General features: G+C 45.0%; 1 protein-coding gene across 2 annotated transcripts in view; it reads left to right on the top strand.

Moving 5' to 3' along the window:
- The window catches only part of LOC130121504 (rab GTPase-activating protein 1), a 213,128-nt gene extending 201,758 nt beyond the window's left edge, over positions 1–11,370 (top strand). For both annotated transcript variants that reach the window (XM_056290319.1, XM_056290320.1), the window contains 3 exons: positions 5,917–5,988; positions 7,331–7,531; positions 9,035–11,370. In XM_056290319.1, coding sequence (XP_056146294.1) covers positions 5,917–5,988; positions 7,331–7,531; positions 9,035–9,157 — 396 coding nt within the window. In that variant the 3' untranslated portion in view covers positions 9,158–11,370. The remainder of the gene's footprint in view (positions 1–5,916; positions 5,989–7,330; positions 7,532–9,034) is intronic.
- Positions 11,371–13,214: the final 1,844 nt, after the last annotated feature.

Below are 13,214 nucleotides of genomic sequence, written 5' to 3' on the forward strand. Positions count from 1 at the left end.
ATCCAAGTGAAATATAGAGAAAAACACCAAAGGAAATGAAATACCTGCCCTGCTCTATACGAAGAAAAAAATAGGGGAGATAATGTTTTCTTGAATTGTGGTCATCCCGGGTCTAGGAATACAGGAAAAGGCCTTTACTCACTAAAAAAAACTTACAAAAAAAAAAAACAAGAGATGAATGCAGTGGAGCTGATTAAGGAAGAAACGATGAAGACTACCGGAGGGGTAACAAGAGAAGGGAAATGGAGACGTTGGGTGCAACTGCATCAACCGGAAAGCGAGAGCGAGACTTGTAGGAGGGGAGAGATGGATGTGTCCTAGTCTAAAGAGTGATAGATGTGTAGATGGATTTAGACTAAAGGAGGATGGAGCTGTGTGCGTGCCGAGGGGAGCGAGGGAGAGAGGGATGCAGGGAGCAGCAACAGGAAGATAAATGGGCTGTCTATAGAGAGAGGTGGGATGATGAGATGTAGCCGTTAAGATGACTCATGTCACACTGATCTCTCTGTAAGCAGGCGAGTGAAGGTACAGGCGCGTGGGTGTGCGTTCAGGTTTGTGTATGTGCACGAGCAGGCGTGTGTCTTTGTGGATTTTGGGTGAAGAGGGGTGAAAAAACGAGAGAGAGTGGGAGAGGGAAAAAGTTGGTGCATGATCTCGTGCATGTGCCTATGTGTGCGCGCATGTGTGTACTTCTGTTTACATGTGCAGCTGTGTGTGTGTGTGTGTGTGTGTGTAAGGTATTAAATTGGCCAAGACATGTTGACAACATCACAACATGTGTTTGGTAGTTCTCCAAGTAGTAACAGGAGGCCTCGCTGTAGGAGGGTTGACCTCACTCAGGTCCGCTGTTGTTCAGGGTTCTTGAGCACACGTGTACACGGTACAGAGATGGATCCTGGCCAGTCAGGATAGGCTGCACTGACCCAAAGTCCACGAGTTTATACACCGAAGGAAAAACATAAAGGGAGAAGAATGAAGAAAAAAATAATGAGGAGAAGAGCGAGACCAGTCTAAACTGGAACAAAAAGAGGTAAGCTAGCGATAAGCTAGCATTAGTTAGGAGTCTTGCAGTCATGCAACTGTCTGCACAGTGGACAGTTTGCATGACTGCAAATGTGTACCGTTATAATACATTTTTCCCATTAGTAGCATATTGTGATCAGGCAAGGTAAAAAGTTAAATAGAACTAACAAAAAGGAAGAAAAACTTATTTCTTTATTTGTTTGTTTATTTATTTATTTTTCAAAAGGCACCTCGAACCATGCCTTTGCAGTTATCTTGGCTGGTTTGCCCATCTTGGTCGCCGTCTCTTCACTTTTCCTGTATAGCTTGGCTAGGATTTGATGCCATGGTGGCCCAGTGGTAAGCACTGTCACCTCACAGCAAGAAGGTCCTGGGTTCGAACCCCGGGGCTGTCCAAACCTTGGTGGGTCATCCCAGGTCCTCCTCTGTGTGGAGGTTGCGTGTTCTCCCCCCGTGTCTGCGGTGGGTTTCCTCCAGGTGCTCCGGTTTCCCCCACGGGGTTTATACCCCTGTCTGTGCCCCTGACCGAGGCAGTGGGAGAAGAGCTGGGGTTGGTCTCCGGGTGCTGCATGAAGGCGGCAGCCCACTGCTCCTAGCTACACAGATCACAGCTAGGATGGGTTAATTTGCAGTAACTGAATTTCCCTGAGGAGATTGATAAAGGAAACTTAATATAATTTAATTTAATAGGTTGCATGTTGGTAAAGAGGAGGTTTATGGATGTGGTGAGGGAGGACATGCAGGTGGCTGGTGTGACAGAGGAGGATGCAGAAGACAGGAAGAGATGGAAACAGGTGATCCGCTGTGGCGACCCCTAACAGGAGCAGCCAAAAGTAGTAGTAGTAGTAGCAGTAGTAGTAGTAGTAGTAGCAGTAGTAGTAGTAGTAGTAGCAGTAGTAGTAGTAGGAGTAGTAGTAGGTTGCATTGTTAGCTCTTATTACTGTACTATCACACTTCTTTGCAGCATATCGATCCTGTGTTATATGGAAAGGCCAGGCGGGATGTTAAGGCGTTCAATTTGGATTCAGGTTTGACTTTTGAATGTAGAGCACATGTGAGATGATGAATTATTGGCTAAATTTGTGTTGTAGTCTTGCAACTCAAGGCTGCCATCAAACAATTTTCTTTGCAGAGCCATAGCCCCAAACTATCATGAAATACAGCTTTGAAAATACCAACACCCTATTTTGCATCGAGGAAATCAGTGATCACATGTGACCAGGCTGAAAATAACCTCGTGCTTGAGACTAAAATGTTCCTTAAGATGGGTCAGTCTGAAGTGGCACCAGCTGCCAGCGACACGTTTTTCTCACAACCAGGGTGTGTTGCAGAAACATGTGAAGATGCAGAAACATTGTTCTTATGGCCATTTGGTAATGGTGAACACCCACAATTCCCTGTCTTGGCACCTAATGTGACTAATCTAGATGACTGGACCCTGTCTTATCATGAACTGCTGGAAAAAAAGGGGGGGATACCCTCCAACAAAGAAATCCAACACTGCCCACAAATTTGATCAATAAGACTTATAAGATTTAAAACTCACAAAGCTATGAACAAGCCAGTATCGTGGCCCAAGATGGCTCTGACAGATTGTTCGATTAGACTCAGACGGTGAGAGAAACTTAACAGATCTTGCTCCACCTCAAAAAAGTGGTTAACAAAACCACTGACTTTGTGCTGTCCAGCAAAGCTGTATGGGTGACTTCCAGGTCACCTGTACCTTTCTCTGATCCTGGGACATCTGCCTCTGAAAAGAGCCGGGCATCATGGTCTATGTAGGCACTTGGTCAGCACCACCGTAACACGTTACCGAGACTGTGTCGAAGATCTTCAGCGCTCCACTCTGGGGTGGTAGCGTTTCGTAGGGCGCAAGAAGAAGGAAGTCACTAAGACAAACTGATGGGTTTAAACAGAGACCGACTGATCATCCAGTTAAAAGACAGATCAGGATTTTTCTTATTTTTCCTCCCCAGTTGTACCCGTCCAATTACCCCACTCTTCCGAACCGTCCCGGTCACTGCTCCACCCCCTCTGCCGATCCGGGGAGGGCTGTAGACTACCATATGCTTCCCCTGACACATGTGGAGTCGCCAGCCACTTCTTTTCACCTGACAATAAAGAGTTTTGCCAGGGGGACGTAGCACGTGGGAGGATCAGGCTAACCCCCCCCCCCGAACAGGTGCAGAGGAGGAACTAGTGGAGTGAACAGGACACATACCCACATCCAACTTCCCACCTGCAGACACGGCCAATTGTGTCTGTAGGGACACCCGACCAAGCTGGAGGTAACACCGGGATTCGAACCGGCGATCCTCATGTTGGTAGGCAACGGTATAGACTGCTATGCTACCCAGACGCCCCTGATCAAGAATCTCTGAGCTGGACCATAGCGTAGTATATGATCCAGCCAGAGTGTGAGGGAGTTGAGCGGTCACAGAGGAGGTGAACAACAGTGGAGGTGATGGGGTGGTGTTAGGTCAGCTGTGTTATAAGGGTGTACCTCATGGGGGCAGGCTGATGTGATCCAGGCGGATCCTCATCCGGCGCCTTTTCTGGGTGAGGAATAATGCCCGATTGAATTTTCATTTCATTTCATAAAAACAAAAACTCTTTTTTTCTTCTGTTAACTGTGAGGAACCAAGTTGAGAGAAGATGCACACATTCCCTCACCCACTAACCATCCACGGGGTCTTGCTCTGAGTCGAGGCCTCCTGGCGGCTTCATGAGGATATGCCAGAGCTGTACTGAATGTGTCCTCATCATTCTACTGGAATAGATTCAAGCCAGCAGTTTTAAACCCTTTCTGTTGTTTAATTGTGGTTCAACTTGCTGCATAAATGTAAGTTAAGGTACTTACCCAGCTAATGGGTTATGCACAAATCATCACCTAAATACTTATCTAATGGAAATAAGCTGCTATTCTCCCCAATTCCCCAATCGAATAATCAGTTCTGATATTTGCATTTTTGCAAAATGGAAATGGGTTTAAGGCGATGTTGTCCTGCACCGCTGGAATGTTGAGGGAGGCTGGAAACCATCTGAACGTGGTGATAATAAGACTGTAAAGAAAGATAATGAGAATATAGTTTGTTGTCAAATGTGTAAACATGTTTCTGTGATTGGTAAATTAGATTACTGGAAAGGATTTTTGTTCATTAATGATGATAATAATAATAACAATAATAATAATAACTTTACTTATATAGCACTTTTCTGAAACAATGTTAGAAAGTGTGTCACACAAAAAGAAGATAAAACCAGACAAGGCAAAAATACTAGATGGTTGCTGACCTGTAGGTCGTTGTTGTCTCACCTTTTCAAGAATCAAATGACCATAAAAAAAACAACTTGGCAACGTAATCAAAATCACACTTTTGTCTTTATTTGCACTACTCAGTAATAACACCGTTATTTGTTTTATTCCATTTATTCATGTATATTTATTCATATCCATTATGGCACATATTTCCATTCCCTTTTCATTCATATGACATGTTATTAATGTCTGAACATGTCATCTGACATCCACCAACTCATTTAGCAGACTAAAAGAGAATTGTGTCGTCAACATTTAAAGCAAAAGAGACATGAAGGGACGTTTCTCCAGTGCTGACATGTTGCATTGTGTTCAATATTTGAGAGTTAAAATAAAAAGAAATATATAGTATGTAATAGGAAGAAAGACTTTGCAGCCAATAAAATTAGTGTAGACTTTACCTTTTTACATTTACTTTCAGCTGACCCGTGTCTGATTATCCCTCTCCTTTCGTAAAAAAAAAGAAGAAAAAAAAGTAAAATATTAATTATACATATCTCTATTAAATTCAACAAAACTAAGATAAGGTGTTGAATCTCTTTTTTTAATTCAGCACTACAGTGTTGAATTAAAAAAAGAGATCATTGTAAATGTGCCGTCAGCTCATCTAAGATGCTCAGTATATTCTTCCATTTTGGACAAATTTACTTCAGCTTTTCCCATGTGTTGTCTGTTGCACCATCTCATCCTCATCATGCCGCTGCAGGAAAACAACAGAAATAGTCCATAACTTTGCTTTTGACTTGGTTTTGATTCGCTGCATGACTGGGATCCGGCTCAGCAAACACTGCATCCTGTTTCTCAAACAATGTCATCGTTTTTTACTCTCCTTACATTTTCTTAATGTAAGACTAAAACATGCTCCTGTTGCAGCACGGTGGCGTCTGGCGGCGCGGTGGTGCAGTGGTTAGCACGGTCGACTCACAGCAAGAAGGTCCTGGGTTCGAGCCCTGGGGTAGTCCAACCTTGGGGGTCGTCCCGGGTCGTCCTCTGTGTGGAGTTTGCATGTTCTCCCCGTGTCTGCATGGGTTTTCTCCGAGGGCTCAGGTTTCCTCCCACAGCCCAAAGACATGTAGGCCAGGTGAATCAGCCATACTAAATTGTCCCTAGGTGTGAATGTGTGTGTGTGTGTGTGTGTGTGTGTGTGTGTGTGTGTGTGTGTGTGTGGCCCTGTGATGGACTGGCGGCCTGTCCAGGGTGTCCCCTCGCGTGCCGCCCAGTGACTGCTGGGATAGGCTCCAGCATCCCCGCGACCCTGATTGGGATAAGCGGCTTGGATAATGGTTGGATAAAACATCCTCTTAATGCATTATGTGCAGGCTACGCCAGGTTAGACTTCTTAAGTTATGTGTTTTGGACAGTTGGAGTAGCAACATATTTCACCTGATGGTGGCTGGTGTGCAAGTCACCTGGTCAAATAGGGTTTGCCTTGCTCAGGTATCAATGTACACATTGGCAGATTCCTTCTGTTGATGTAATTGATGACTTTTGATATTTGTTGCAGCCATATTCACAACTCGACTAACTGCCCCATGTTCCCAGTCTTTAAACTGTGTCTCATCTGGTTTTAACAGATCTGCTCCCAGCTGAGTGAACGTCTGGAGAAACAACAGACGGCCAATCGAGGAGAACTGGAGAAAATAAGGGTAAGTTAAATACACAGAGAAACAAAGCCAGACTTATGCCCCTTTTCCACTACATGGTACCAGCTCGACTCGATTCTACTCGACTCGACTCGACTCGACTCGCAGAGGGTCGTTTTCCATTACCATAACAGCACCCCTCAGTGTAGCTGGTCTGCATTGGTGGTAGGTGGAAGGTGGTACCAGAAAAGTGGTAACAGTTGATAAAATGCGGGTACTTCCCAGTAATGGAAAACGAAAAAGTCGGGTCGAGTTGAGCCGGTACCATGTAGTGGAAACAGGGCATTATACAAAAACATACAGTTCTTTTCTTTGCAGTCAAAGAAAGCAGTTGGCATGGTGGCCCAGTGGTTAGCGCTGTCACCTCACAGCTAGAAGGTCCTGGGTTCGAACCCCGGGGTTGTCCAACCGTGGGGGTCATCCCAGGTCCTTTCTGTGTGGAGTTAGCATGTTCTCCCCGTGTCTGCGGTGGGTTTCTCCGGTTTCCCCCACCATCAAAAAGACAAGCATATTAGGGTTAATACTCCTGTTGGTGCCCCTGACCGAGGCAATGAAAAGACGAACTGGAGTTGGTCCCCGGGTGCTGCATAGCGGCTGCCCACTGCTCCTAGCTACACAGCTAGCATGGGTTAAATGCAGAGCTGAATTTCCCCAAGAAGGATTAAAAAAATAAATCAACATTGATCGCAATTGCAATAACCTTAATTACCATTAAGGTTATTGCCACTGCAATAACCTTAATGGTAATATGTAATAAAGAATTGTAATGATAGTAACAGATCATATAGTAATGTGAATATACAACTTAGAAACAAAAACCTAATACTAGTAATAAAGGATAATTATAGGTCTGCACTGCTCAAAAATCTATTACTATACTCGTGATTGTGTCTTCGTGACAGAGAATATCATCAGAGGTGGACAACCCGGCTTCAGGAAGTAAAAGTCCGACCACGTATTTGTTCCAGCCGTTCACTAAACAAGGTGATTTCCCTCCACCTGGCTGAAGAGCTGCGCTAACTAAATTCAGCTGGTGTAGCGTATGGGTGGAACAAATACATGGCAGGACTTCTACTTTCTAAAGCCACCTCTGAATATCATCCAGTGTTACTGTGCTTCAGTTTTTGCGATAAATAACTTTCTTCATACCAGGAAGAAAAAAACAACGGAAAATTGATGTAAATCTTTGAATGTGAAACATGGGGTCCCTACTGAACCTGCTAGGTTGATTTGTTTCGGTTTAAGCGAAAAGAGCCTGCACTGGCGTGTCAGCGCTAAGATTGATTTTACCGTTTATCCTTCTCTACCCCTGTCTTTTCCTCTTATCGCTGACATCCTGCACCAGTCTAAGGTAGAGGACTGTGAAAAGTGCAGCAGCCTTTTCAACAAAGAGGGTCGTGTGCGGGCCGCAGTCAGCAGTGCACCTCCCGGTGGTCCCGAGGAGACAGATGAGGAAAAGGAGGGTCTAAAGAACCAGCTGAGAGAAATGGAGCTGGAGTTGGCACAGACCAAACTACAACTTGTGGAGGCGGAGTGTAAAATTCAGGTACGGAGACGCTTACATACAAAACTTCAAACTGGCGCAGTGTAAGCTCTGCACATGCATATAAACCTACTGAGATGTACACACACACACACACACACACACACACACACACACACACACACACACACACACACACACACTCACACACACACACACTTGTCAAAGGACCTCAACCCAACTGAAAATCTGTGGCACAGACTGAAAATAGCAGTCCAGAGGCGCCATCCCATCAGCCTGCAAGACCTGTACAAATCCTGCCCAGAAGAATGGGCAAAAATTACTCCACAAGAGTGTGCAAAGCTTGTACATACTTACCCCAAGAGAATCATGGCTGTTATTGCAGCAAAAGGGTACTCTACAAAGTATTGGTATGTGGGGGTTGAATACTTTTGCAAGCATTATATTTTAGTTTTTCATTCATTAATAAAAAAGTCAGTGAAACACAACTTATATTGGCTTTGGGGACGTGCTATTAGAGCTTCTATGTTCACAAAAATAATATTGTTCAGGAACAGGTGTGTGAGTATTTTTCATGATCCGGAAAGTAGTGATGACTGCCAAGGGGGTTGAATACTTTTGCAAGGCACTGTAGGTACTAATACTCACACTGGCAGATCCCTTCTCACAAACCCATACAAATCCATAGGGCACTGGAAGTAATGTGTTTTCTGGGCTGTTGTTATCTCTTGTGAAAGAGCAAAGCTCTATTCCAAAGTGAGGGTCCTCAGTTTTCGTGCACACCAATTATTAAATATCTAAATCACAAAATGTCTCTGAGTACAACTCAGCTTAGTGCCCCATTGTAAAACACCTATAACTGTGGGGTTTTGCTGGCTAAGATCAAACCATAACCACTACAATCTAGTACAAGATACAGGTCTTCTGGGGGCGTCCGGGTGGCATGGCGGTCTGCTCCGTCGCCTACCAACATGGGGATCGGCGGTTCAAATCCCCGTGTTACCTCCGACTTGGTCGGGCGTCCCTACAGACACCAATTGGCCGTGTCTGCAGGTTGAAAGCCGGATGTGGGTATGTGTCCTGGTCGCTGCACTAGCGCCTCGTCTGGTTGGTCGGGGCGCCTGTTCAGGGGGACGGGGGAATAGTGTGATCCTCACATGAACTACGTCCCCCTGGTGAAACTCCTCACTGTCAGGTGAAAAGAAGCAGCTGGTGACTCCACATGTATGGGAGGAGGCATGTGGTAGTCTGCAGCCCTCCCCGGGTCGGCAGAGGGGGTGGAGCAGCGACCGGGATGGCTTGGAAGAGTGGGGTAATTGACCGGGGAAAATTGGGGAGAAAAAGGGGGGGGGGGGGAAGGTATCGGTATTGTATTCGCTGTATCAGCAAAATAAACAGATCCACACAACAAAACAAAAAAAAACTTTTCTTGTTTTGGGAAAACAATTGCCTTATTTTGGCATTCACAATCACACCAAAACGTTTATTTATTTATTTATCTTAATTGCGGTTGTCTCTCAAATCCCCTCTTCTCTGTTCCATCAGGACCTGGAGCACCACTTGGGTCTGGCTCTCAATGAGGTTCAAGCCGCCAAGAAGACCTGGTTCAACCGAACTCTGAGCTCCATCAAGACGGTGACGGGAGCCCAGGGCAAAGAGACCAACTAACCCGGCATCTGCAGCCCGGCTCCACCCAGACCACGACTGGTGTTCCATACAGCCTAACACCCTGAAAACTTTGGACCTCTAACCCCACCCTCCAGGCCAACACTTTAACTTGAACCTTGACCATTAAACCCCAGGATGACTGGGACTACAGACTATGTTACCCCCTTTTTCCTTGTCAAAACAAACGCCGCTCCTCCCTTCCTGCCCTCCCTTCTCCCTCCAGCCCCCCGACCTCCACAACCAGAGCTGCCCTCGCTGACGAGGAGAGGCTGAAAAAAACACAAAAAAACAAAAACAAGACGGCCTGAAGTACAAAGGTACCAGAAACAATGTGCTTCCATTGATCAAAAGGGGGGGAAAAAGAAATACTTCATTGATGTTTGTCTTTGTACTACTGATATTTAAGTGTTGTGGAAGGAAGGTAAGAAATCAGAACTCTGTCCTGGCGGGATGAACGACAGCATTTTTCGCCCTGCCTTTCTGCTCTTCCTCCTCCCTTCTAAACTACTGGCACAAATAAAGTAAGTCCCTGTAAAACATCGTTTAGGTACGAGAACTAATAGAAACCTTTTCAGAACTGAGCTTTTTCTAATTTACGTTAAAAACAATACCTTTCTTTTCTATATACATACATACATATATATATATATATATGTGTGTGTGTGTGTGTGTGTGTGTGTGTGTGTGAGTGTGCTAATGTAAAAAGACTATCTGTGAGTGGGTGTGTTTGTTTTGTTCTGATTATATGTATGTGCGTTTGTATGTGTGTGTGTGTGTGTGAGTGAGTGGGTCGGTGGTGTGAAATGGATAAAAAGAAGAGCTTTGAATGGCTGAGTGTAATGAAATAAAGCTGTTACATCCGTGTGTGTATGTGCGTGTGTGTAATATATAGATGGAAGGGAGTGAGTTTGATTATCCAAATGAAAGAAAGAGCACTAAACTAGGCCGCGAGTGTGTGCATGCTTGCAAGAGTCCTCAGCTTTTCCAAGTCATATATTTTCCTTTGGTGTTGAATTGTGTAATAAGAGCGATGCTGAAGAAGAGGAGTTTGCTGACAAAGCCTTGATATGAAAGTTGATGAAGATGTCTGACTAATGAAGTAGGAGTCGTGTACAGTACGATAGATGCGTTAGAGCTGCGGGGTTCCCCCACCGTTGTAAAATGTGCTTCAAATCAAACGTCCCACCAAGTGCATGCGGCTTGTTTGTTTGGTTGGTTTGGATTGCCCCAATAAATAGAGCGGCTCCAGACACGCGGACCTCTGTGTGCAAGGCGTGGCAAACCGTGTGCACCCCACACATCTTGTGTAAAGGTCATGTTGGACTGCGGCCTTGGTTGGTTGCCCGGCCCCCCCCCCCTCCCCAGTAGTGCACTACAGTGCATGTTCAACAGGACATGCTCAACATCTAACATCATAAAGACGAACGAGTGTCAAACACACAGAAACATGTGCACACACTCTGATTCTGACATAAACGCGCAAACACACTTAACCCTTTCAGCGCTTGAACGCACGTCTAAAGCTTCTCCGCTATCCTTAAGCCCTGCCTTCCCTTACCTGACATCAGCCGCTCAGCGACCCATGACATTTAGCCCTGACTGTGTGTTGTCTTGGGCGGCAGGGTGGCGCAGTGGTTAGCGCCGTCGCCTCACAGCAAGAAGGTCCTGGGTTCGAACCCCGGGGTTGTCCAACCGTGGGGTCGTCCCGGGTCGTCCTCTGTGTGGAGTTTGCATGTTCTCCCCGTGTCTGCGTGGGTTTCCTCCGGGGGCTCCGGTTTCCTCCCACAGTCCAAAGACCTGTAGGTCAGTTCGGCCACACTAAATTGTCCCTAGGTGTGAATGTGTGTGTGTGTGTGTGTGTGTGTGTGTGTGTGTGTGTGTGTGTGTGTGTGTGTGTGTGTGTGTGTGTGGGCCCTGTGATGGCCTGGCGGCTTGGCCAGGGTGTCTCCCCGCCTGCCGCCCATTGCCTGCTGGGATAGACTCCACCATCCCGCGACCTTAATTACAATAAGCGGCTTGGGGAATGGCTGGATGGATGTGTGTTGTCTTTTATACTTTGTTATGCAAGTTGACAAGCCATGTTGCCCTATATATGGAGCCTATCCCAGCAGTCACTGGGCGGAAGGCGGGAAGGCACCCTGGACAGGTCGCCAGTCCATCACAGGGCCGACACACACACACACACACACATTCACACCTAGGGACAATTTTATTAAGTCTGATTCACCTGACCTACATGTCTTTTTGATGGTGGGAGGAAACTGGAGCACCCGGAGGAAACCCACACAGACACGGGAGAACATGCAAACTCCACATGGAGGACAACCCGGGACAACCCCTAATACTGGACTACCCGGGGCTCGAACCCAGGACCTTCTTGCTGTGAGGCAATTGCCACTGTGCCGCATATATATATATATATATATATATATATATATATATATATATATATATATATATATATATATATATATATAATATAAACGGCAGTTACGGCAAACACACAGAAGTATGAGAAATATTTGTACATTGCATCAATAGCATGCTTAGCTGCTTTATGCAGGTTTTCTTTCCAACCCAACATTACGCCAGCCGATTTCACCGATTCCTCCTGGTGCCGTGTCAGGTTGGAAAGGAAAGCTGCAGACACACAGCCCTCTACGGCAGGTGGTTCGACCTCACGGCGGTAGACACTACACACAAGTAGTCCCAACAATAAGCACAGTAACACCACCCCGACATGCAATCATAGAGGCAGACTCATGAAACACATTTATTAAGCAGTAACTCGTGAGACTATCAAAGACGGCTGAATCAGTTCATCTGGATACAATAGAAACATTGTATCCAGATACAATGTTTCTATTGGATACAATGTTTCTATTGGATACAATGTTTCTATTGTCTCCAGATGAACTGATTCAGCTGTCTTTGATCTTACCTAGATTACTGAGCGTGCAGCAAGACACTCATGAAACTATGCTCACAGAGTCAGGGTGTATATATATATATATATATATAATATCTCGGCCGCTATGCTATCCATCACTAGCTCACAGGGCAATGTCAGCCACCAGAGGTCAAAGCAGGGGTCAACGTTACAGAAACTAAACCATCCGGGGTTCAGATAAGGGTGAACCCATGTGAACTGTACGTGTGTCTGCAGGCGTTCACCTAGGTTCAGTAAATGTGTCAGACAGTCAAAATATGGTTTGACAGTAATACAGCATTATTAATAATCATTGTTTTCCAGCTGTTTTGTTCATGTCAGGCAAAAAAAAGAAATAAAGAAAATCGCTTTTATCTGACAACTTAATATGGGCAGTTTTAGTGAGGTACATCTAACTTGACTTGGCATCTGATTGGCTGAAATCTAGTTGTCATATTATAGGAAAGGCTAAATGAGGTTGGATGGAACAAAGGGCCACTCCCCCTAAAGGCACTGGTTTGTACATATCATGAAATGAATATTGAGGTTTTTTTTTGTTGTTTTGTTTATGATTTTCTACTCTGTAACTATAACTAATGTTTGCCTACTCGTACCAACCTACCTGCTGCCGAGCTACAGTCTAATCTACAACAATGTTATATGTTTTTGTTTTCGCGCCAAGCTTCTCAGTCAAACTGCTGTTTGGTTTGATACTTACAGGCCAAAATGAAGCTTTACCATCCAACGACAAAAACGACATTATCAAAGTGTGGACATTGTAATAGTGTAGATTGCATTGTGTATACTTCATGAATTTCAAAATAAAGATATGAACATAGATATTTGTCATCTGATTCCTTCTCATCTCTCATCACATCTTCCAGTGGGTGAAGGGCAAATGAAAACCCAAATTCAACACTTGCTTTTTGCTGTGCAAGTTAACAAGTTGTGATGCATCAGTGTTGTGTTATTGTAAATTCCACTGGACAGGCTGGGCGTTGGAAATAAAAAAAAGTCATTTTTATTATCAAGATAACCCCAAAACTAAGATTTAACCCCCTCTGGTTTCCAAAGGGGAAGGAGCAGAATGAATTATCATTTGAAGCTCTTAATGGCACACTGTCGCCT

The sequence above is a fragment of the Lampris incognitus genome, chromosome 12 (assembly GCF_029633865.1).
Source record: "Lampris incognitus isolate fLamInc1 chromosome 12, fLamInc1.hap2, whole genome shotgun sequence".
NCBI lineage: Eukaryota > Metazoa > Chordata > Actinopteri > Lampriformes > Lampridae > Lampris > Lampris incognitus.